Source organism: Triticum aestivum, chromosome 4A (genome assembly GCF_018294505.1).
Source record: "Triticum aestivum cultivar Chinese Spring chromosome 4A, IWGSC CS RefSeq v2.1, whole genome shotgun sequence".
Taxonomy (NCBI): Eukaryota; Viridiplantae; Streptophyta; class Magnoliopsida; order Poales; family Poaceae; genus Triticum; species Triticum aestivum.
In genome coordinates, this window is record NC_057803.1 from 739,322,924 (window position 1) to 739,349,247 (window position 26,324).

General features: G+C 45.1%; 1 protein-coding gene across 1 annotated transcript; it reads left to right on the plus strand.

The window, feature by feature from the left end:
- Positions 1-22,465: 22,465 nt before the first annotated feature.
- LOC123083515 (benzyl alcohol O-benzoyltransferase-like) lies at positions 22,466-24,322 on the plus strand. The gene is made up of 2 exons (XM_044505541.1): positions 22,466-23,077; positions 23,272-24,322. Exons 1-2 carry the CDS (start codon positions 22,637-22,639, stop codon positions 24,199-24,201), a joined length of 1,371 nt encoding a protein of 456 aa, XP_044361476.1. The 5' UTR covers positions 22,466-22,636; the 3' UTR covers positions 24,202-24,322.
- Positions 24,323-26,324: the final 2,002 nt, after the last annotated feature.

The following is a 26,324-nucleotide window of genomic DNA, read 5'->3' on the forward strand; positions in this document are numbered from 1 at the left end:
AATACCTCGGTAGATGGTGACGGTCCAATCGTGGTAGATTGTGTGACCATGTTGCACATCAGTGGTACCATGGGTAACAACTGCTAAGATAGTTGATCCCAATATGCCAAAGTCAGCTACAAGGTTCCAAGTTAGACCGAATCGCGGATGCAAATGCACATCTAGGATCGGCGATCTTATTTTGATTGGGGGATGACTGGTCCCTAAAAAATAATGGAGTACCGTTAGGGATGCAAATGATGGTTTGTGCATTCCGTTTGTAATCTCCCGTACCTTAAGATGGCAACCAGATGAAACAAGTCCCCTGGCTTATCACCGTGAAGATGCGGCCTAGATGGCGCACGACGTCTTCGAACGTGTAGAGGTACAAATCTGCCGCCGCTAACATGCGCCAACCTCTGCTGTTACTGCGTCTTGCATTGATGGCAATCCTTATGTCGAACACCGCGATGAGATAGTAATCGTCGTAGCCGCGTCGCTTTGTCGACGGGTTCGCAATTGCTATCTTCTTCAATCTCATGTAGGCATCATCGTACTTATTCAAGCCCAGCCAGTCCGGAAGGCCGATCCCAATGGTGGAGAAGGGGTCTACCGGAACGGCCGCACTACTGTGGATGTTGTGCAAAATGATGGTGGTATCCGGCCGGAGGTATGCAAGCCAATCTTCGTTGGCACCGACCCAGACCTATATATAAGACGGTGGGTAGCGGAGAAATTACGGGATGGAAATGGAATAACTAAGTACTACATGATCAAACTCCATTACTGACCTGCTCATCGGACAAAATCCGACTACCTCTCAACGTTGGCAACTCTAGCGGAGTCAACGTGCAACCACGGCCAGGGAGCGGTGGACTGTTCGAAGGATTGTCCCATAGAAGAACATTCTCCTTGAGGACGCATGGAAGACCAACAAGCATGGTCTTTTCCCAAACCTGTTTAAGCAGCGTCTTGAAAAAGTTGGTGTAGGAAGCACCGAGTCTTGCCGCGATGAGGACGTCGGAGCGGCGTGCGATTTCTCCCAGAGGATCGTCGTCCAAGGTCTCCTAGCCCCGACGAGGAGGAGAACCGTCTGGCGAATCCATGGCAGTAGCGATGAACTGCCTTCTCTTTGGGGGGACGGGAACTGGCGGGGAGGAGATAAGAGCGTCGTAACTGCAGGGCCTCGTCCCTTCCAACTATAGATCGTTCCTCAGGGAAGGGGTGAGGCTATTATTTACTACTAGTACTAGCATTATGGAACATTATGGGATTGCATTATATTGTAAATAATAGCACTAGTAAGAAATTTTTGGCACTAGGTAGTAGTTTTTGGCGTGGATTAAGAAATTTGGGGTATGTTTTTGCCATTTTTTGTACATGCCAACTAGTGTCAAAAAACGTCTTACATTATGTGACGGAGGAGTACGTACTCGTACTGTAGCAGTACCAGTACTACTTTTTTCAACTACGAGTATTAGTGCGATGTACTATACTTCTAGGCTAGTCTAGTCTAGTATAGTGCACCAGTTTTGAACTCTTGAATCTCAAGGCCAAGGAGCTACAGTTGGAAGTGGAGGGTACTACTGTTCTCTAGAACCATTGCTGTACTATCAATGCAGGGGAAGTACACCTGTGTAGTGGCCTAGTGGGTACTCACGGTGCTATATTCAGCCGCTCCTCTCACGTAGGAGTAGCTGGCCTACTCAGCCGCTCCTCTCACGCACACACTAGCAGCCAGTTTATCAGCGACAGTTACTGCGGTCTGTGGGGGTAGAACATTTGAGCTATTTGATACAGCGAGACTGGGATTTTCGCTTCCATTTGTGGAGGTGTAATGGATCTCGTCGAACTTTGTTAGTAGTTCCTTCTTTATGAATGAGATGAAGCAAAGCTTTTGCCTCCGTTTCACAAAAAAACACGTCAAGATGAATTTCTTTTATAGTAGAGCCGATAATGGAGTGAAGTCCATGCGTGCAACGCCACAAGCTACAGAGTACTAGTAGTACAACACTTTACATAGAGTACAGAGCCATATTGCACAGTTCCTAATGCCCCGCCAGGCTTTTTCGGCTCCTCGGGCTTAATTGGGAGGCGCTAGTTTAAATAGGTGCGGCTAGGGCGAGCACGCGAGCCATGGGATGCTGGGAAGGAAAACCCGTTCACGTGGCTAGGCTGTCCAGGGCACCCAGATTGTGGGGCCGCACGTCCGTTTGACTTCAAAACTCAAACTACCCGTGTAAAATATTGGCTCGCAGCGAAGTGTAGTAGTACTATTTTTTTTAAAAGGCCGCCGTGCGGTCGGCCGGGATCGAACCCACAAAATGAGGTATACACTCCCGCGACCACTAGTAGTACTCGTTGGAGTACAACGCAACCTAGAATCGCCTTTTGTCACTAGTAGTACGTACATTATTCCTTACAAGAAACCCCTAATAATGCAAGAAACCACTAAAATGCCAAGAAACTACTACCACTTGCATACGTGGCAGAATTAAGATAAGACTACCTTATCAACCATTGTACATGCTCTTACCAACCAAAATCCTCGAGTGACCTCCTACCTCCGGCCCGTCCACCTAGTCATCCTCGGCCATGGGACGCAGCTACCGCCGCCGGCAGAAGGCGAGGTCAAAACCGCCGGCGGTGCGGAGCCCATGTTGCGGCAGCCCGGATGCCAGCTCCGTCCGGCGCTCGCGGCCGCTAGCTAGCCAAGATAGCTCCGTCCAGTTGCTTGTCTGCAAGGTTTGCTAGCTAGATTGGCACGACAGCACGGCAACTTGCTCGCGCGCGCCGCGCTTAGGCCAGCCATCTGGCTCGAGCGAAGGCCAGTGCGGCGGCTTGCTCGCTCGTGAGTCACGCTCGCGCCAGCCTACCAACTCGTGCGGAGGCCAGCGCGGCGTCTGGCCCGTTCAGCGGAGTAGCGGCCAACTCGCTCATTATCGGCGCCACCGACGAACACGCATCAGTACTGTTTGAAGTAATGTTCAGGAAAAATAATGATTTGAGGGGGAATAACAGGATAGAAGGTCAGATGTGGGTCCCTCGTGTCAACTGTCAAACAAAATGGGTTGGTCTAAGCTGCCTCGTCAGTACGGACGTGTGGGCCAACCCAGTCATAAATGGGTTTAAATGAACGTAATCAGTAGGAGTACTAGGTAGTAGTAGTTTTTGGCGTGGATTAAGAAATTTTGGGTATGTTTTTGCTATTTTTTGTATAATAGATTCTTCCCAGGGCTGGTTGAAAGTGGTAGTTTTTTGTTAAATACTCTACATATTGTAAGTAGGAGTGAAAGTTAAGCTTTGGAAGACAATAAGCAAGGCTAGTTACATAGTGCATATGTGTACATGATTGAAAGTAAATATCAACCATGAGTGACTAATATCTTGATGGAAAACTCGAAACTATGGAATACTAGAAAAAATACATGGTTGGAAATACTAGCAATGTTCATGTCCGTTCCAACGAGTCATAATTAGAATACTACTTATTCACAAACTTGGTACAAAACACCCTAATTTTGATATACATATGTATATTATGTTTCAGTTATAATATATTCCTTGGGCTATTTTGGTGAGGTCAGGGAGGGACGTGGTTGGTTTTAAGATACTAATTATGGGTTTTTCTACAAATTGGTAGACAAGTGGGATGTTGGTGAGAAAAGGCAACAACTTACCTCACAATCGTTAGATGTAGATCTAATGGTCAGAAACGACGGATGGCAGACACACCAGCATCACCAACTTAGTTTTGTGTAGGAGTACTAGCAAGATCCGTGCATTAACCGAACATCAAGATGCATTTTTTATAAAAACACTTGTTGTGATTGACCCTTGCGGGAGTAATCCCGTGTGTAAAAACTAATGATATCTCGAGAAATATGAGATAAGGTGAAGAGGAGTTGGGTGTGGTGGTGGTTGGTGGTCGGACTGAGTGGAGGCATGGGGATTGACACGCCGGCAGCGGCCACTAGGCCAGTTTGTTCCAGAGGCTTCCTTTCTTAATTGCTCAACAATGAGGTTTGTTGGAGATCAGGATGAACGAGGGAAGGCCTTGTCTGCAAATGTGGAGAGGGGTGCGGGTATCTTTTAGTTTAATTTCCATCCATCAGATATAGATCAGACGGTCTGTATTGCAAGATGGCACACTTACCATCATCACCAACTCGGTTTTCTAGAAAAGAAGAAATATAAGTATGGAGATACAAACGTATTATCGATACTTGCTTCCGTAAACTAGCATCTACATTCTATTCAACGCCTCGGCATGTGGGGCCTTAGCACAATGACTTCTTGACTGTGTAAAACAAAGATTTTCCCGTCGCCGACAAGGAGGGGGTGACGGCGGCGCACTTTTTGGCTTGCTCTAGTCCTAGTAGTCATACTAGGTGGTCTAAGCACGTGTAGATTTATTCTTTTTCACGTCTCGTGTTCACGGTACTGCCACGACTGTTGATGAGTAGACAGTAAGTTATTCAAGGGGAAACCCTTGTTGAGCGTGTTTGCGAGAGAGAGAGAGAGAGAGAGAGACAGTGTGCGTGTGCGATATGTTAGAGACTGAGGCCATGATAACAGATTCTTTGTGTCTATGTGTGTGGAGGATAGAGAGAGACATGTACATGGGGCTTTGTGTTGTGTAACGTGGAGGCACATATACATAATTAGAGAGTGAGTGTGTGAGATACACATGCGGACATGGGGAGAGATGAGGATCCAGATAAATGGGTGTTTGTGCATGTCTGTGTGTGTTTGTGCACGCGTTTATGTGTGACAGGGAGAGAGTGTATGTGGAGTAGAGAGACCACTGATGATGTAAACCTAGTATAAGGGAAGGGGGAATGGTGTGACATGTGTAGTAGCGAGATAGCACGGGTGCGGGCGGGGGAGCAGACTAGACTATTTGGAGATCGGTGTGTGTGGGAGAGGGGTGTGAGAGCGAGAGAAAGAGAGAGCTAGCGACGGAGAGAGAGAGAGAGAGAGAGAGAGAGAGAGAGAGAGAGAGAGAGAGAGAGACAGAGAGAGAGAGACAGAGAGACAGAGAGAGAGAGAGAGGGCGAGAGGGGTCGTTTGTGTCCATAAATGGCATATAGATAGGGAGACAATGTTGATGTTGTCCGAAATTGGCCTATGAACGGAGACGCAGGGGAAGCGAGTCATCGTGTGTGTGTTAGGGACTTCATGAGAGATCTAGAATAGATGGTGTAGAGAACAATGTGCGAAATCGAGAACGATTATAGATTGGGGAGCTATGCAAAGGGTCACGACATATATGTATACAGGGAAGGAGCTGGGGCAGGTCCGCACGTGGGAGAGATAGAAAGAGGAGAGTGGTGCACAAGGAGACAAAGTGTGCTTGTTTGTAGTGGGGGTGGTGTGTGAGGTGAGTGCGCGAGAACCACATAACTAGGGAGATAGACATTTGGGGGCGACGTTTGGGAGATGCGAGATTACCGTCCTATCCCCAACCGAAGCGATGTCCGAAATTTTAAACGGGGGATAAGTTCGTAACTTTCCCCCATTTCAGAGAAGCGCGTCCAAAAGTTTGAGATCCCCCCTCCCCTCCATTTCCCCATTCATACATCGTCGGCGGCACAACAACCTCCGCACTGCGGCCAGCGTCCTCTGTCCGCCACCCCATCCTCCACCTTGCCGGAGCCGCTACCCCTACCCCGTCGTCCACTACAAGAGATGGACGTCTCTCATCCACGGCGCTGGACCAGGATCCTTTCATCGTCTCCTCTCGCTTCATCGGCGCCGTCGTCCACCTTGCCGTTGCCACTCCTACGACCGCCTCATCCACGGCAACAGGATATATCCCCCGACCCGGTCGTCTGCCGTCTAAAGTATTCTTCCCCGCCGCCGACAGCCATCGCACCCGCAACACCCTCAACGTATCATCATAGGCCTACACGGCGTCGCAAGAGAGGTGGTACTCTTCCATATGTGCTTAAGTTATTGATCTCACCCGAAAATAGATCGTAATTTGTTTACTGTACTTTTCTTGTCCGTACCAAATCGTAGTGGCTAGTTGAAAGTAAACATTGGTTGCGAAGTAGCTTTGTCCGGTTTGCCCCTTCAGATCCGCCATGGCACGGACACTATACTCGTAAAGCTTATGGTTTCCCCCTTTATATTCCCTACCATCTTCGTAGGTGCTTCGTGTCGTGCTAGCACTGCTCCTCAAGACCTCAACCCAAAGCTTACGTGTTGAAATACGAATCTAATATGATGCTCATATCACTAAAACAGAGAATGTTTAATTGGTCACCTAATGTTCCTATATTCGTTTCGAAAAGCATGTGCGCCACCCACTAGTCCAGCTAGTTCACTTTCCTGATTTTTCTCTTGATGCTTAGGGTTTTCCCCTTTTATCTACTCTACTATGATCTGCGTAGGTGCTTTCTGTCGTACTGGCATTACTCCACCCATCAAGCTAAACAACACAACACTCAGAATTCGAAAGCTTAGTTGTTCAAATATAATTGTGATATGATACTGATATTAGTTAACCAACACATTTAATTGGTTAGCTAAAGGTCCCACTTGAGTTTCCAAATGCATGTCGCGACATATAGAGAAACAGCATAATTGCATTTCTTTGTCACTTGTTGACCGTACTTTCTTGTCCATACCAAATCTTAGTTATTATTTCAAAGCAAACATCGGTTGCTAACTACCCTTTGCGCGGTTTGCAGCTTCAGATCTGCCATCCCACTGCCACGGTCAACACTGTACTCATCATGCTTATGTTTTCCCCATTTTATGATGACCACAATCAGCCTACAAGGTTCGTGTCATAATAGCACTGCTCCACCCATCGAGCTAAACAAGCTTAGTTGTACAAATTCATATCTGATATTATTGTTGATATTAGTAAAACTGAGAGATGTTTAATTGGTGAGCTAAATGTTCCTACTTTAGTTTCGAAATGCATGTGAGCCACATATGGAGAGACCGAAAAGAATAGTATTTCTCTATGCGCTCTGGTTCATCATGGGTGGCCAACCGACATTGTATTGAAAGACTTGTAATATCCTCAATCTTCTTGCTCTTCTGCTCTTCTTTAAGATGATACTCTTCTCTTGCGGTCGACTGGTCAGGTCGAGTTGTTCTCCCTTATTATATTTTGAATCTTTCAGGTCAGGTCGACTTGTTCTTCTTTACTATATGTTGAAGCTATCATCTGCGAAGTGTCATCACTTCTGGAGCTCTCATATTTTGAGTAGTAGGCCACATTATATTAATGCACACAACAATTTACAGCATGCATGGCATCTTTTAAAAGAATTACAGAGATAGCACAAAGGGTTTACGGGGAGGCAGTATTGGATTAGAATCACTTCTACATTACAAAGAAAATCTCACTTGTTTCTATGTTTTCATGCATGTTAGATATTGAACAATATCAAAATGAATATGAGAATGGGTGCAAGAGAGGAATATTGCAGAACGATCCACTGGCTAAAAAATTTGGCATGGTGGAGGATGGCCTATCTTATTCACCCATCAAGGTGCTTGCTCTAACTTTGCAAAGTTGTATTGGTCGCACATATTTTGCATCTGACCTCTTGCATTACTTCTACTCTGTTACACCATATGCTTAGTTTAAGCATCACATATGATTATATGCCATACCTATCCATTTTTTGTACCTATTCCATGTGTCGTCACACTATGTTTTTCCAGTCAAATGTTGTTCTTTCGTAATAGATATCCAAAAGGAAGAGGGTGAGTACAGATCCTCAAGGAGTACAAACTAGGTATTTGGAAAAGGTAGTGATACCTGTTAAATTAGATAGATCAGCAGCCACAGAAAACACAAGCCCAACTGTACCACACTTTACCCCTACTCTAGTGGCCAAACCCCTATTAGAACTGCTGGGAGCCCAACATGAGGTACTGTCTATGATATCAATTCAAAATTCGAACTCCTAAATTTCTGCTTGTGCCTTACCTTCTCTCTTGTATGAAAACTTATTTCAGATGAATCTCCTTGCTCAAAGGATCATACGATCTCAAAACAATAATGGGATCTGCATTGCTCTCGTCAGTACCTCTCTCCCTTTTGCCTTGTAACGCTGTACTTAATTAATTGCTATTTGATTATGTATCATCAATCTGCACCTGAGCTTCATTATCCTCTGTTTCTTCCAATATTATTTATCTATATTTACTCTTTGCAAAATGTAGAATAATGGCAACGCTTATAAAGAATTTTCTTTGGGAAATTTATTGAATTATCCTTCCATCAACATGGAGAAGGGCTTTGTCCAGCCCGTGTTAACATGTAATGTAAGTTCATCCTTCTCAAGCCTTCAAACTTTGTTCTAGTATAGATTTGGATAGGCATCATTTCCTCCACTGCTGTTTGCTTTGCTATTTACATCTGATTGGATGTTTGCAACAACTACCAGTTTCAAATTGTAGTTGTAAAAACATGTTCCTTATGCAGTACAGCTCCATTTATTTGCTTATATAATTGTGAAACCTGTTACGTGTCTCCTTGTTTCTCTTTCAAAGTCGTATCTCTTACGCCAGGTAGAACTTTAGGGAAGATAGTGAGCCAAACGATCTTGTGGACAGCGAGATGACCCCAAGGTCCTGTCTTGATGAAGACAGTGAGTTGAAGCTACTCACCAGCAGGTGTGAGACAACCTCTGTGCAGTCGCTGCCTCAATCAGTTTGACTTCTTCAGTCTCAACTTAAAGAGGAAAGTCTTGCTTCAACTTAGCTCTGACTTGAAGTCAAAGATGCAATGAAGATGTCAGAGGACTGATGTGCGCACCATCAAGCCTTGAATCTAGTGTTGATGCATCTATCGTTGACACAATTGAGGTCTACTTAGCTTCTTCAGCTGTTTGGGGGGCCCTTCCTGGCCAGACCTAGTGCCTTCTGAAGTGCTCTCAGTTTTGTATATTCTTTTGTCGACGCGTTTATTTGCAGTGGTGGCAAACTTTGATGCCCAGTGGATGTAATATGTGATAGCCGTGATAGCCTAGCGTAAGTTGCTTGCTTATTTATTTCCTTGTTGTCTTGTTTATCTTTTTTTCTTGTAGTCATTGCAGTTCCCTTTAGCGGTTTGCTAGTGGCTGCAATAACCTATTTTTTAAAACTAGGCTACAATAACCATGGGCTAATATTTACTGTAGTGACACTGGGCCTCCTACGGGCCGTAGAAACAGTGGCCCTTCTATGGGCCATAGAAACAATGGGCCTTCTAAGGGTCGTAGAAACAATGGGCTTTCTATGGGCCGTATCATAAATGGGCCTTATACGGGCAGTATGATAACATGGGCCAATAACAGGCCTCATTATGGCCGTAAACGGGCTAGAGTTGGAATCGTCCGTTCATGGGCCGACCATAACGTGCCATCGTTAATAGGCCGTATTTCATGAGGCTATGAAAACGGCCCAACGTATTAACGGACCACAAACGGGCCGACTGTAACCACGGGCTGAATTTCGCCCACAAGCAGAAAATGACAGTAACAGGCCGTAAGTAAACGAATGCTGAAAATGAGCCCAAGAATAAATGGGCTCCTAGAAGGCCGAAAGATAACATGGCCTGGAAACGGCCCAACGGAATAATGGGCCGTTAATGGGTAAAAAGTGATACACTGTTCATTACGGGTCAGTTTCTCCACGGGCCGTTAATGGGTGTAATGTGATACACTGTTCATTACGGGCCAGTTTCACCACGGGCCATTAATAGGCCAAGAGTTACATAGGGCCTCATATGGGCTGAAAGACGTCATGGGCCATACATGGGCCAGAAGTGAAAACGGGCTGGAATCATATTGGGTGGCCCAGATGACGCTACTGGGCCTAATTCGGATAGGGCGTAACGGGCCTTGGCTTAGCGGGCTGTAAATGGGCTATATGCGAACAGGCCGTTAACAGGCTTTCCATGGGCCGGCCTGCCACATTTTGACCAAGTCAAACGGGCCGGCCTTTTCACAGGAATGGGCCTCTGTTAAGCCGTGCCACGTGTCGACGTATCATAGGCGCTTTCCGTCCAATGAGTGGATGACATCTGTGCCAAAGATGAGCAGGCACATGTTTCCTCCAGCCAATGATGATTTTACACGTGGAAAATCCCCATTGTCTGGGGCTGTTAATGGGTTATCGGATCCAAAACCCGACCCGATAGCTTAACGGCGTTCCGTCACGGTGGATGCCACGTGTCGGTCACACTTGACGAAAGCACTTCTGTGACGCGCGATTTATCATCATGGAAGTGGACACTTCTGTGATAATAATTTTGGTAGTGTCATGGAACACTTCTACGACAGCACAGGTTTGACTATCTTGATTCTGTCATAAATTTGTCATGGATGTACATGCATGACAAAAAACGCGACCTACTGTGACAAACACGTATCATCACGGAAGTGTATTTTTTTTGTAGTGATTGGAGTCACGGTCCGGGTCAAAATACGTGGCCATGGAATATTTCGGGCTTAAGAGGATGAGTGTGCAATGTGTGTCACTGCACAGAACACGGAATGTTAGGAAAAAAAAGAACGATCGAAATCTAAGAAATCATATGTTACGGGGCGGTTAGGGGATGACTTACTTGGGAAAGTAAGGCACGAGGAAGTTATCCTTATCTGGGTTTGCCAGAATGACGCCTTCGAGGTAAGAACTCACGTCATGCTGGTCCCCAGCGCTGCCCAAGATCTTGGCACGCATGTAGAAGGGGTCGACTATCACGAGAAGCCCGGCGCCGCCCCCGCCCCCGCCGCCAGGTCGTCCCACTGCCCCGGAGCCCCGCCCCCCACCCCACCCGCCCACCACCCCGGCACCAGCGTCGCCCCCGGCTCCGGTGAGTATTTTTTCCTTTTTTTCTTTTTTTTGCTGTTTAATTGTTGTTTAATTGTTAGTGTTAGTGTTAGTGTTAGATTTAGTGTTAGAAAAGAAGAAAATTTAGTGTTAGTGTTAGAAAAAAAATATGTAGAAGAAAAGAAGAAGAAGTAGAAAAAAGATGAAAAAGAAGAAAAGAAAATAAGTAGAAAAAGATGAAAAAGAAGAAGAAGAAAAGAAGTAGAAGAAGTAGAAGAAGAAGAAAAGAAGAAAAGAAAAGAAGTAAAAGAAGTAGAAAAAGATGAAAGAAGAAGAAGAAGAAGAAGAAAGGAAAGAAGAAGAAAGGAAAGAAGAAGAAAGGAAAGAAGAAGAAGAAGAAGAAGAAGAAGAAGAAAGGAAAGAAGAAGAAGGATAGAAGAAGAAGAAGAAAAATGAAGAAGAAGAGAAGGAAAGAAGAAGAAGGATAGAAGGAAACACCCCGACCCCTGACCCCGACCCCGACATCACACCCCGACACCTGACCCCGACACCCTGACCCGGACACCCCGATCCCGACACCACACCCCGACACCCAGACCACGACACCACACCCCGACACGCTGACCCTGACATGACACCCCGACCCTGAAACAGCACCCCGACCCCGACACCGACATGACACCCCAACCCCCGAAACCTCCCGAAAAGGTGCTCTTTGGCCTTCCAGAGGCCGACAGGGTCATTTATTTGTGAATTATGAGTTAGGTCATATATTTTTTGATTTTTTTATGAAAAACATCATATATAATTGTGTTGATCGGGTTGATTTAAATGTGCAGTTGTTTCATCGATGCGAGGTTTGGTGTTCGATGACCTCGCCGTGCGTTTGACGAGCTCTACCCCTTCGTTCATTGGTGAGCAAAAATGACATGCATGTGCTCCTCCCCCATGAAACTTGATAGCTAGCTATATATGTGTCTTGAATCATCAGTATGCGTAACCAATATGTGTCTCCCGTTCGAAAGCGTTATAGTTATAAATATGCATGCATTTGCATATTTATAACCTTGATTCTTTCGAATTGTCCAACGCTATCCATGGACAGCCCGAGTATGTGTAGATTGGCTTCGTTTTCCCATATGCTTTGCTCCGGATCCGACGCACAAATTTTGTCAGTGCCTCCCCTGTTGTTCTCCGGGTACACATCCTCTCTGTTTATTGCAGAGACGTGTATCAAGAGAACAGCGGGGAGGTGCTGCCGAAATTTTGCGTCAGATCCGGAGCATAGCATGGGAAAATGAACCCAATCTACAAATACTCGAGTGGGATTAGGACCTATCATTACCTATTAGAGTGTAGGTTGCATGGACGTAATAAAATTGACAAAGTAGATCAACTGATGAATATATACATGGTGAATTATATATATATATATATATATATATATTTGTTGTGTGTCCAGTAGCTCTAAAAGTCAAGATGAGTGATCGTGCGTGGATGTATACCGGTCACACTGGTCAGAACAAATGGAGCGCTGAATGGTTGACAAAAACCAAGGGGTTTGTGCAAGTCGCATTTGCAAACCATCAAGGCAGCTCCAGCTTATATCAATTCGGGCGGAACTGGGTATGTGGTTTGCTTCATGATTCATGCAATTCATTCATCATGCTAGCTTGAGCCCTTTAATTACTAACTTACTTTGTTTCTCTCTTTTCAGGCATGCTACAATAAGACAGATAAGGTGCCAGAGGGGTACGACCTGTATGCCATGGCCCACACTGCCTCTTACAAGAAAGTCAAGGGGGAGGCGAGGAAAGGGGAGGACTTTAACCCTAGCCAGGGTCCCATTGATCCAGAGCAGGTGATGATATCTGGTGGCGGGAGGGCCCGTGGCTCCATAGCCATTGATCCAGAGATTGCTCCTGAGACCATGGTGAGTTTAATTTGAATGGACGTTACTTGCTAGTCTTAACATTTGAGTGTCATCATGCTAACGAAACATTGTAAATGATCTTTGGTGCAGCGTAACTCCAGACAAGCATCACACGATCCTTCTCCAGCTACTGGCACGAGCCAGCCCGCTCCTACACCTCCATGATGACAGTAAGTTTCTCTAGTTTTTTGCTTAACACATGCATAAACACCTAGACAAGACTTAGCTTTATTTCCTTCAATATGCTTACCTTAATGACCTAGAGTTAGCTTATTTTCCTCCAAAATGACTTAATAAGCTTATTGACCTCCAAAACCAACCATTTTACCTAAGTTAGCTCTAAAACGATCTATACTTAGCTTTGTTTCGTCCAAAATGACCTAAGTTAGTTGTAATATGCTTAGTTAACTAGGTTTGCTCAATAATGACATGTACTTAGCTTACTTATGTAAAAAAAACGACATAATTAGCTTAGTTAGCTCATAAACGATCCATTTTACCTAAGTTAGCTCTAAAATGACCCATTTTACCTTAGTTAGCTCATAAATGATCCATTTTACCCAAGTTAGCTTTTAAATGACCCATTTTACCTAGAGTATCTCCAAAATGATCCATTTTACCTATGTTAGCTCTAAAATGACCCATTTTATCTTAGTTAGCTCATAAATGATCCATTTTACCCAAGTTAGCTTTAAAATGACCCATTTTACCTAGATTATCTCCAAAATGATCCATTTTACCTATGTTAGCTCTAAAATGACTCATTTTACCTATGTTAGCTCCAAAATGACCCATTTTACCTACGTTAGCTCTAAAATGACCCATCTTACCTACGTTAGCTCCAAAATGACCCATCTTACCTACGTTAGCTCTAAAATGATGCATTTTATCTAAGTTAGCTTATAAACGATCCATTTCACCTAACTTACCTCACAAACGATGGAGTGCTTCTTCTTCTAGTCTTCTTCTTATAATCACCTTTTCCTAACTTTCTTATTTGCCATTTTGCAGATTTCATTCACTTCTCGGAAGCTAGCTTGCTATGATGGAGTGCTTGCTATGATGGAGTGCTTGTTTTTTATTTCATTCTCTTCTAGCTTGCTACGATGGAACTTGTTATCTTGATGAAACTTTGCATTGTAATATGTATGTGCAACTTCCTAATGGTTGCAACTTATGTGTATGTGCAACTTGCAATGTATGAATGGATGGAACTATATATGTACGTACGATGAAACTTATGTGCTAGATATGTCATATGTTTGCTGTTAAATAGCCCTGTGAAATATATATATATATATATATATATGTGTGTGTGTGTGTGTGTGTGTGTGTGTGTGTGTGCTGTGAAAATTGTTGGATTTAAAAAAACAGAAAAAAGAGAGGCAATGCATGATCTTTGCCGTCCGCTGCTGATGGCAAAAGAACCTTTGTCGTCCGCCGCGGACGGCAACGAAGATACGTGGCGGTCACCTGTGCTCCCTGGGAGCTGACCCATTTGGCTAGTTTGCCTACAGTGGCAGACAGCAAAGGGTCAACACATTTGCCTACAGTGGCGGACGGCAAAGAATAGGTGGGCAGTGACGTCCAGCTGACGTCACCAGGCGGACGACAAAGGCCAAATAATGTTTGCCGTCAGCAGCTGACGACAAAGGATGCCGTTAGCCATCTAACGGACTAACAGCGTATTTATTGCCGTCAGCTGCTTGTGGCAAAGGACCCTTTGCCCTCAGCATACGAAAGCAGACGACAAAGTAGCTCTTTGCCGATCCTTACTTTGCCGGAGCCTGTTGCCGTCCGCCGTTCCTTCCTTTGCCGTCTGGCCCGGCGGACGGCAAAGTAGCTGATTCCTATAGTGATCCCAAAGGAGAATTCCATTACCCGCTACCACTGGAGTAATGCCTCCATGTAGGAGAAATTGTATCTATATACCAAATTATGTGTGTGTGTGTGTATAGGGATTGACTATTCATCACGTTGCGTGAGAAATAATTATTCCTCACCCCCCCTCTATTTTACCATCAATGCATCATAATTTTACATTTCGTAAGTTTTGTCTTATTTTCGACCTAAAAAGAGACCGTAAAAAATATATAATCGCCATAAAAAATATTTTATGTTACGTAAATTTACAAACGTAAAGACATACAGTAAAATATAAATAAACTACAAATTTTCTTGTCTTGTGACCTATATTTTATTTTCTTATGCCAAAATTTACGTAGTGAATCAATAGGAATGTAAGTATTTCAATTTCAAATGTAATTTAATTATAAAGTGATCATAAGATTACCTTGGGTGAAAAATAACTTATTCTGCACCCTAGGTGATGAATAGTATCACTATATATATATATATATAGGGAAAATCCATCCTACCACCCGGTGGTAGTTACCCAACATGTCTCATATACTACCATGTGGTACTATATATACTATTTTATAATTTTAAATATGTTCATATACTATATCTAAAATATTTCAAAGCAAGTTACATGAAAAAATTGCATATAAGCCCACAGTTTTTGTTATATTTGTAAAATACGTACATATTTATACGTAAAAATGAGCATACTCAAAAAATGGTACATACTACCTAAACATTAGTATATATACTACCTAATCATTGTTATATACTACATACTACACGTACATACTCTCGGTTCCGACAGATACTACATACAACATACAAAACGCAAGTGGTGGTAACTACCACTGCTTGTAGGAAACATTTGATCGGTCGTTCTACGAGAAATTATATTTATATATATGCATAACGTGTACAATATGTAGTATAGTAAAATACCAGCAAATGAAAAAGAAATAAATGGAAAAAACAAAATTAAAGGAAAAAGAAATCATAAACCCAAAACCAACCTTTAGTGCCGGTTGGTATGTCGGGTGCCCAACCAGCACTAAAGGCCCTTACGAAGTGCCGGTTGGTATGTCTGTTTTCTACTAGTGTTAATGGAGTGCTGACACCATATTTTCACTTTTGTCAAGTGTTTCATATCCTCTATGAGCTGTGTTAATCCTTGGCTCTTGTTGTTGTCCACAACAAATCCTACAACTGTTTCCAATTTGCTATTCTCTAGGAACCAAACCAGTAGCTTTTGCATTTTCCAGCCTCATATACCTTGTTGGAGCTTGAACTTCCCAAACAGATGAATTAGGCATGTCAGGCAGCTCCATGATTTGTGTGGGCGGAATCTCTATCTTGGTTCTTCTTACATCCTGCTAGAACTAATCCGATGCGCGCAGTCGATCCATCGAGGACAAGAAATCTCACGAGCACGACACCGAGATTTGTTATCGAGATTCACTGACATGGCTACATCCCCGGGGCCTGACTATGGGCGCTCCTTCCCATGACACCATCACAATACCGCATCCTAGCCACTCGGGTACTCGCACACGTTTTCGGTTCGCCCGCATGCCTGTGCTATTATTTTGGCATAGGTTATATCGTCTATCTACCCTCTCATAATTTAAGAGGCCTAGGATACATGTGTCCTACTTGGACATGACTCTGTATCCTATCTACACACCGTATGACTCAGAGTCCAACTTGAACCTACCTTGTACAATAATATTCAACACAACTCTAACAAAGTTCACCTTGGCGAATATTCTCCACCACCTTGGAATTATCCATGCGTCAGGCCTCCATGTACATTTGACTTGAGATACGCCATGAGCACCGCTGCTACTCTAAGACTCCATGTGACTCCGTCTGCATCTGTAGTCCCTTCTCGTCTTCTTCACAGTCAACACTCGAGAAAAATTAAGTTCCTCATTACTCTACTTTGTGCTCCCAACTTTCGAAGTTTCCACTCAACGCCATCAGACACCGATCATTGATCTACGTGGAAGTGAACAACTCACATATTGGACGTCACATATAAGTGTTACTAGAACTCAGCATCACCGCTCTTTCTTGACCGTCTGTCTGAAACTTGAAGGAATTTCACCGTCACCATATGTCATCCTGAGTCAAATTCACAGTTGTGTCACCCTTTCCCCGGATAGACTCTGACATGTTCCACAACTATAGCACTCCGCCTTCTTTTGTACTTGTCATCCGCACTGAACACCACAAAATATACGGCTACGTACTCTCTAAGCTTTTGACATTAAGACTTTCCGCCTCTTTCGCATATTCACCATGGTCAACTCCTGTCCATTAACTAACACCGATAGACCCAGTCACCAACTTTAATCTGGTACTCATCAACACTGCTTCAGCACCCCCGGCACAATTTGTCTGACTACCAGTGCCTTGTCATGTCGATATGTGTCGTGCTTACCGCATGCCTCGCTGCTATCACCACGTCGAGCCCTCTGTTGTCCTGGTCGTGTCTCATAAGGTCGCGAACCCACACCACTCAACCCCCACTGCAGAGAACCAACGATCATCACCGACCGATGTCGAGTATCACGTCTCCTTCAGACCACGGGTACCTAGTCTGAACCACGTATCTCTCACTTTCGTGCTGAAATAGGCTTTGACTCTCCGTTAACTTATGTCATAGCCCCTCCATCAGCACAGAGTGAAATCTTCCTCCAAACTCCACCTCCACCTTCAACATGACTCCGTGGTAGATGATCCGTACACCCCGCGCCACCCCTCCATCGGCACGCCTCCAATTGGCTGCCAGACTCCAGCTCCCTCGCGCGACCCACGCGGCACACCTCCAACGAGATTCACCGATATGGCTACATCCCCGGGGTCTGACTACGGGCTCTCCTTCCCATGACACCGCTACAATACTGCACCCAGGCCGTCCGGGCCCCAGCACAGGTCGCTAATTTCCCTGCGTGTCTATGCTATTATGTTGACATAGGTAACAGCATGTGTTTACCCCCACTATATATGAGAGGCCTAGGATACAAGTGTGCTACTTCGACACGACTTCATATCCTGTCTACACACCGTATGACTCCAAGTCCAACTGTAACCTAATTTGTACAAATATATTCAACACAATTCTAATAGAGGCCAAATTTATCAAAAAATACGACTCTGGCATGGTACGCACGCATGCACGCAAAACCGGCACTAGCCCACACACAACATATTGCCCTTGTCACCATGATCGTGCCGCTCTCCGTGGCCGGGTGGAACGATTGGACTGACGTGACACACATACGAGAGCAACTAATTAACGAGCGCTCCTTCGGAAGCCTCGCAACGAGCAGAGCCACTTGGCGGGCTCTCAGCGATTCGCCACGTGTCGCGCTCTGAGCGCTCCCTCAGGATTTTGTTTTTTAAATTTTTCCGCATGCGTGTTCAGGTTTTTAAACGGTTTTTTCGATGTTTTGGTTTTCCATCGGTCTTTCCTAGCTTTTCGACCAAAAAATTCTTTTGAAAAATAATTTATTTTTTGCGCAAAAAAACGCATTTTTTCCTTTCACGGGAGTCACGGTTTTGTTTCCGCGAGAGGCACGGTTGTGCTTTTGTGGCCGTGCCTCTTGGAAATGAAAAAAACGCGTTTTCTATTTTTTTTCCTTTTCGCGAGAGACACGGTTTTGCTTCCGCCAAAGGCACGGATGTGCTTTCGCGAGAGTCACGGTCGTGCCTCTTGGAAACTGGAAAAACGTGTTTTTTCTTTTTTTTTTCTTTCGCGAGAGGCACGGTTTTTCTTCCATGAGAGGCAGGTTGTGGTTTCGCGAGAGTCACGGCCGTGCCTCCTCAGAAACGTTAAAAAACGCGTTTTCTGTTTTTTTCTTTTGCGAAAGGCACAGTTTTGCTTCCGCGAGAGGCGCGGTTGTGATTTCATCAGAGGCACGGGCGTGCCTCTTTCAGAAAGGGAAAAACCCGTGCTGCCGGTTCGGTTTTTTCGTCTAGTTTTTCCCATCCAGTTTTTTTCGTGAAAAAAAAGTTTGTCAAAACTACGTGGGATCTAGTTTTGAAGATCTCGATGCGAGGAATCCAACGACGAAAGCGGTTCGAGATTTGGACAAACGGTTTAAGAGATAAAACATTTTGAATAAATGGATCTACGAAAAAGGGAAAACTCTCAGGATGCGACAGGTGGCGCACATGCAGGGCGCCACTTGTCGCAACCTGGGAATTAGACTGATCTTCTCAACGAGTACTCCTTAACTAGTGATTTCGCACACCTACCATGCATGCACACTAAACACCGCATGCACGCAGGGCCGGTCCTGACTATCCTGGGGCCAGGGGCGAACTTGAAAAGTGGGGCCCATCTATACCTACTAATAAAAGAAATAGATATTCTTAGTCCGTCATGCTATTTTATAGAAAACTCCTTGATATTTTTGACATTAAACCCGCAGTACATATCAAATGCTTTTTAAAATACTCATATCTTCTAAACCGTAACTCCAGATTTAACATGTTATATATGGAATTTTATTAGAAATATATATAGAATATGAATATGATGTTATTTTACTTGCTAACAGTTTAAAAACGTACTATCTAGGGTGCAATCTTAATCAACAGTGCAGTATCCGTCTTTCTTTCGCATCGTTACTGACCAGGATTGTGGATGAACATCTCAGCAAAATCAGGATTGGAGACGAACTTGAAGGACACTTACCCGTTTCTTTGTACATATTAAATCTACATGCAAGTCGTGTTTAAATAGAAGACATGTGGAATCTTGAACTTGCGCTTTTGTAGGCAAAGACCATCTTTGTTTGAGCTGTAGCTATAAATACTCAGATTAATATTTTGTAAATTAAGAACATGTGGTATTCTTTTCTCCCGTTGCAACGCACGGGCCCTTTTGCTAGTGAAGACATATATAGTGAATAATTTCATTTCAGACTACTCCCTCCGTTCCAAAATAGATGACTCAACTTTGTAGTTGGATCATCTATTTTGGAACGGAGGGAGTAATATATATCACAAAATTTTATCAGATTTCATACATCTAACTAAGCAATGGTAGCTAGAATTCATTAACAAATATGATGTCATAATACACCGTGGACATGGACATGGTAAGAGTTTATGCAAACAACCAACAAAGCTTTTTATGTTATAGTATATAATATACAGGAAAGGAGGGGCCCCTCATCAGGCTGGGCCCTAGGGCATCGCACTTCTTGCCCATATACAAGCAGACTGGGAGTGTACACGCATGCACGTACGTAAGCACATCGTGCAAGCGTGCAGACAAGCACAAGCATAACACCTACGGACATAAAATTGCAAAAAGAAAAAAAGGCACGCACACAACGCACAGAGCATGCGACACATGCAAGCAGCCACCGTAGACACAATATAATAGGATACTCTCTCTGTAAAAAAAATATAAGAGCGTTCAGACCACTACATATATTTTTCTTTTGTTCGGTTTGGACACAGATCTTGTCTGTCTTAACTGGCTCGGGCTGGGGTTCAGATCCCGTAGAAAAGTTTTACTTCCCCTTGTTAGCTGATGCTTAGTTGGTTGGAGGTGTGGTGGAAATTGGTTGTTGGTTGCCGCTTAGTTGGTTCTCAGCTGATGCTTATTTCTACAGTACTCCCTCTGTAATGAATACTATATAATGTACCCGTATTGAAATTATAAATCAACGGACCATGATGAAACATGAACTATTTATCGAGTCCGTGGATGGTTGAAAATGCTGCAATTCAAAGTTACAGTGCATCAAAGGTACTGTTACTTACTAGGGTCATAGAAAGAATGTAAATGTTGAGCTGCTTACGACTGTCATCCATCTGTGCACATACAGCGTACCTGGACTGGCCAACCGCTCTGTAGATGGCACACACACTGACAGCTGATCCGTGAGACTGGCAGCTATGCTCTGCACGGTGTGCACCAATCACAGGCACTTTAACATGTATTGAAATATATGGCTAGGAAAGAAGTTAAAGAAATAATGCCTGCAACTTGATAGTTGTTTTCGAAAGGTTTCGGTTGAGATTGTTTAAGTGGGATGTAGTGCAAGTACGAATTTTAAGTATGCAAACTTTGCTAGTACCCGTGTAATATTAACTGGTGGTGTGGTGGGAGTTGACAGTTGGCTTGTGGGTAGTTAGCTGGTGGTTTAGATAAAGTTGGTTGTCAATGTTGTCAAATGTTGGTTGTGTCTCGGTGGCTAAGAGGTGTGTTTAACTTTGCCGCGACAAAAAAAGGCAGTGTGTAAAATTGTGTGATTGGGGGTTATCTTTCTCTCAAGTGGTGTCTTGTTTCAAAACATTAATGTCAGTGATGTGGTAGTTAGGGATGCTGCTTTTAGTGTAGTTTTCCTCGCAAAGCATCTTGAAATCATCACCTGTTGTTCTTGTAGATTCATCTAGGTTCTTCTTTTCCAACGATCTTAATGGGTCGAGAACTTTGAACCTCTTCTCCCAGATATTCACGTTGAGTAGCCAGTAGTGGTTTGGCACATTCTTGATGCCTTGGACTAGCGACTGTATAACTAATATCATGACCTAAATTATTTGTGGTATTAGATAGGGCATCATGAGTCATGACTATACTTTTCCCCCTTCTTCCTATCTAAAAAATGTACATGCCAAGAAAATGATTACTATTCTTTGAGGTCAAGGTGCATACTCTTGGTGAATTTTGCCAGACTTCATCACCGATAGTTTCAAACTTATGCATCTGTGTCTACATTTTCAACATATAACATTAGATGGTCTTCATATTTAGCCTCGTTCTGAAAGCAACTTGTTTACGTGTTTTCTTACCATAACTCTCAATGCCATGATAACTTTCCTTGATGAGGCTAGCAACTTCTTCCAGATGGCATTTATGCCTACTTTGCTGAACCTATCATTTAGCATGCCCGTAGACATGATTGAGCCTGCTAATTCCTTTACGGTGACAAAGAAGCCGTCATAGTTGATAATATGTGCTACCAAATAAATAGGTAAATGAGGATGGATAACATTACATATGGGTTACACTCGGCAAAGTCCTTTGATATGACTTCCGCAAATATAACTAGTATACCCAATAAAAATTGAATGTTACATGGCACAATACATTTTTTTACATCCAGTATACTCAATATTTTAAATAGCGCGCTACAAAATATAGCGAGGCACTTCTCTAAATGCTACACAAGTTATAGCGTGCTAATAGCGTGCTATATTTCAAAATAGCGTTTGCAAAAAAATCAAATATATCTAAAAATATAGTATTTAAGCAACTAAATTTTTCATAGGAGCAAGCAATATATGCATAAGGGCCAAATCCAGCACATAAAAAGGAGTGAGAAAGGGATGAGAAGTAAGAACTAGGGTTAGCCGCTTAGGTCTCGTGGGAGAATCTGATAAAAAGAGTAAGAAAGCTAGTGGTCGTGGGTTGGTTTTGGCCTGCTGGGCTGTGCTTATTTCAGTTTTGCATGGTCTGACCATTGTAACGTTACAATGTTACAACGTTATAGCTTGTGTAGCGCGCTAATTTCGCGATTAGCGCCGTAGCGTTCGATTTTGCCAAAACGTAACGTCTCCCTTCCAAATATGCTATAACCGCGTTATAACGGCGAAATAGCGTGCTATTTAAAATATTGAGTATACTACCTATAAATTGTTTTCTTGGATTTTGCATAATTTTTGAACTGACTTAATATTTTCTATAGTTTAAATGCATGCACTTAATGACTTATGTATAGCAAACTGACCCAAAAAAAAGTCAAATTTTGACAGGTTACACATAACGGTTTATTTTGAGTGTGAAGATAGTTTCAAAGCCAACCGACGAAGTAGCGGTCGATTCGCATGCAAAATAATACGCCCCTGGTCACATGTTACTGTAGCTACAATCCGCGACTGTTGACAACGAAGGAATTCCACTGCACGCCCAGGGCCATGGCCTGGGCAGCCCGGGGCCTGGCTACGCCCCTGGCTATATATACCTACAAATAGCAGCAGCTGATCGATCGCAGATGTGTGTATTATCACCTTCCTTTTTAGCTCCTCATACATACTCACAAGTGCATAGGCATGGCCAGCTCGTCAGCGTTGGAGTTCACCGTGAGGAGGAAGCTTGCGGTGCTGGTGCCGCCCGCGGCCCCTACGCCGCGGGAGCTGAAGAGGCTCTCCGACATCGACGACCAGGACGGGCTCCGCTTCCAGCTCCCCGTCATCCACTTCTTCAGGCAGCACGACGGCCGGGACGACGACCCTGCGCCTGTACTACGGGGCACCATAGCGGCGGTGCTCGTGCACTACTACCCGTTCGCGGGGCGGCTGAGGGAGCTCGAGGGCCGCAAGCTCGCCGTCGACTGCACTGGCGAGGGCGTGCTGTTCGTTGAGGCTGACGCCGATGTCCGCCTCGACCAGTTTGATGCGGCCCTGGGGCCGCCCTTCCCGTGCCTCGACGAGCTACTATTCGACGTCCCCGGCTCCTCCGGTATCCTCGACTGCCCGCTTCTCCTTTTCCAGGTATGCTTTCGTCGACTTTCGGCATGGGTAAACCTCAAAAAAAAAACAGGCAACACTTTTCACAAAAAATGCACTGGATTATAAACGGGAAAATAATGCACTTTTCAGAATCGGCTGAGACTTTTGAAAACCATCTAAAATGTAGCCTAACTATATAACGTGTCTACCCAATAGTGAGCCTTGCATGCATGCAGGTGACACGGCTCGCTTGCGGCGGCTTTGTCATGGCTGTGAGGATACAGCACACGATGGCAGATGCGGCGGGGATGGTGCAGCTCCTGGGTGCTATCGCGGAGGTTGCTCAGGGTGCGCCGGCGCCAACAGTGCGGCCGGTTTGGGGACGCGAGCTGCTGCAAGCGCCGCTGCTGAACGATGATGTACTACTCCCACCACGCTTTGCGCACCGTGAGTACGATGATGTGGTGGACATGATTGGCGCCATTGCGCCCTTTGAATTCATGGTGCACCGCTCCTTCTTCATAGGGTGGCGGGAGATCTCCGCCATCCGATCCCACCTCCCGTCGGCTCTCAATCGCAAAGCTACCAACTTCGAGGTCATCACGGGGTGCCTGTGGAGGTGCCGCACGGTAGCTCTGGCCCCCCATGCCGACGAGGAAATGAGGATGATATGTACCGTCAACATCCGTGGCAAAAAAGACACTATCATCCCCGTCGGCTACTATGGCAACGCCTTCGCTTCCCCGGTCGCCATATCCACTGCCGGTGACTTGCTCGCCAACCATGTGAGCTACGCCATGGAGCTGGTGATGAAGGCGAAGCGGGAGGTGGATGTGGAGTACATCCTCTCCGTGGCAACGCTCATGGCACAACGTGGGCGGCCACACTTTGCGGTGGCGCGCACCTACCTCGTGTCGGACGTGACCAAGGTTGGAATCCGTGACCTTGACTTCGGCTGGGGCAAGCCGGTGTATGCTGGTCCGGCGAATGGCGGAGTCGTCGCCTTACCAGGCGTCGGCAGCTTCTTCATTGCTGTAAGGAACGCCATGGGCGAGGAGGGTATTGCAATCCCCGTGTGCATGCCCGGCCCCCCCATGGACAAGTTTGTTAACGAGATGGGCAAGCTCATGCGCCCGGCATTGGCTGACACATTTTCCAAGATGTGATCTGCCATCTGAGTTGAAAATCATCTGGTATCACGGTTTCAATTGACCATCAAAGCTTGTACCTGAAATCTCAACCGGCTAGATGCTTCTGCATTTAGTCACTTTTTTCTTTACCAAAGGATGGGAGCATGATTTAAGTAATTAATAAAGATAGTCATGATGGCCTCCCCCTCAAAAAAAAATTAGAATACTATATATCTAGGGTTGTGCCGCGCGTCGGCCGGCGAATCTTTTAAAAAGATCGCCCACTCAACGGCCGTTAGATCTTGCGTTATCCAATGACCCACCTCCGTCCTCACTACTGCAACAAAGATCGTGTTGCAGAAGCCTTTGTAACAAAGCTCGTGTTGCAGAAACATTTGTAATATAGTTATTTTTTCCAGCTTCATCTTTTTTGCAACAGAGATGATGTTGCAGAAAGAACTTCTGCAACATGGATGAAGTTGCAGAATTTATTTTGTAACGGAAGGATGTCGCAGCGCACCGTTGTTGTTGACGTCGCCGTTTTGCAACTCCGCCGTTGTTGCAGAAACTCATCGTGCATGCGTCCGCACGGGTTGACGGGCATGGGCGGCTTCTGCTACGCGAGGTCGACCTGACGGTGTCGCAAAAACTTCTGTGACGGGGACCTCCGGTACGTGGGCCCATAATGATGAGTGGAAGACATAGACTTACGTTGAGCACCAGCTTTTCCCATATATCTGTATCAACACTCATATATAGTGTGGGAATAACTTACGTTGTCATCCATTGGATCTACTTCATGTAGCGGCTGAGAATTGGAAAACACAAGTTGTAGCCGTCAGATCAATTCTTGTGTTGTACCAGATCCCTCCACGTGGTCATGGCCTGCTTGGCGTGGACCCCCTAAAGCTTTCCACACATATTCATTTTATTTCCATGTCATGTTTTAATGTTGAACTTCGCCTATGTTGTCTGAACATAGCCGGTCCCAAGGCCGGGTAAAGTTGGAGGGTTGTGATAGGCTTGGCGACCAACATAAAAACTCAGCCACTCTTATGGAGATGAAACCGAAAAGATTTCCGTTAGGGCGTAACCCTTAGCGACCAGCTACATCGGAACCCGGGTGTGGTAGAAAATGGGCAAGGGCTGGGCTATCACCCCCAAGGTGGCGCGCCGTATCTTGATCCGGATACGATGGCAAGTGAGTGAGGATCGGGTCGTCGCATCCTTAGTGGCGCGCTACATCGGCGCCCGGATGTGGTGGAAAATGAGCAAGGGTCTTTGCATTTGACTCGACGAGTGCAAAGGGTAATGAAGCTAGCCGAGCCTAGGATGGTTCGCTTAGGTAGCTAGAACGTAGGGTCTCTGACAGGGAAGCTTCGGGAGCTAGTTGATGCAGCGGTGAGGAGAGGTGTTGATATCTTTTGCGTCCAAGAAACCAAATGGAGAGGACAGAAGGCGAAGGAGGTGGAGGATATCGGCTTCAAGATGTGATACACGGGGACGGCTGCAAAAAGGAATGGTGTAGGCATCTTGATCAACAAGAGCCTCAAGTATGGAGTGGTAGACGTCAAGAGACTGTTGGGGAACGTAGTAATTTCAAAAAAATTCCTACGCACACACAAGAACATGGTGATGCATAGCAACGAGAAGGGGGAGTGTATCTTCATACCCTTGAAGATCGCTAAGCGGAAGCGTTTATCAACGCGGTGATGTAGTCGTACACCTTCACGATCCGCCCCGATCAAGTACCGAACATACGGCACCTCCGCGTTCAGCACACATTCAGCTCGATGACGTCCTCGCCTTCTTGATCTAGCAAGACAGGTGAAGTAGTAGATGAGTTCCGGCAGCACGATGGCGTGGTGACGGTGTTGGTGAAGAATAATCTCCGCAGGGCTTCGCCTAAGCACTACGGAAACTATGACAGAGGATAAACTAGAGGGGACGGGGTTGCCAGCACACGGCTTGGTGTTTCTTGATGTGTCTTTGGTGCTCGCCCTACCCCTCTATTTATATGTTGAGCCCTGGGGTCGAAACTTGGAATAAAAGCCTCCTCAAAGTCTATTTTGCCCAAAAGGCAAGAGTCCTACACAGACTCCAGGGCTAGACGCCAGGGTTCCCGACGCCTACCCCCAAGACGCTAGGGTTCTCGGCGT

Bases quoted from the DNA above. Each gene is read 5' to 3' on its own strand.
- LOC123083515 (XM_044505541.1), top strand. From the start codon at position 22,637: ATGGCCAGCTCGTCAGCGTTGGAGTTCACCGTGAGGAGGAAGCTTGCG. The intron at 23,078-23,271 runs GTATGCTTTCGT...GCATGCATGCAG, and splicing joins GCCCGCTTCTCCTTTTCCAG to GTGACACGGCTCGCTTGCGG.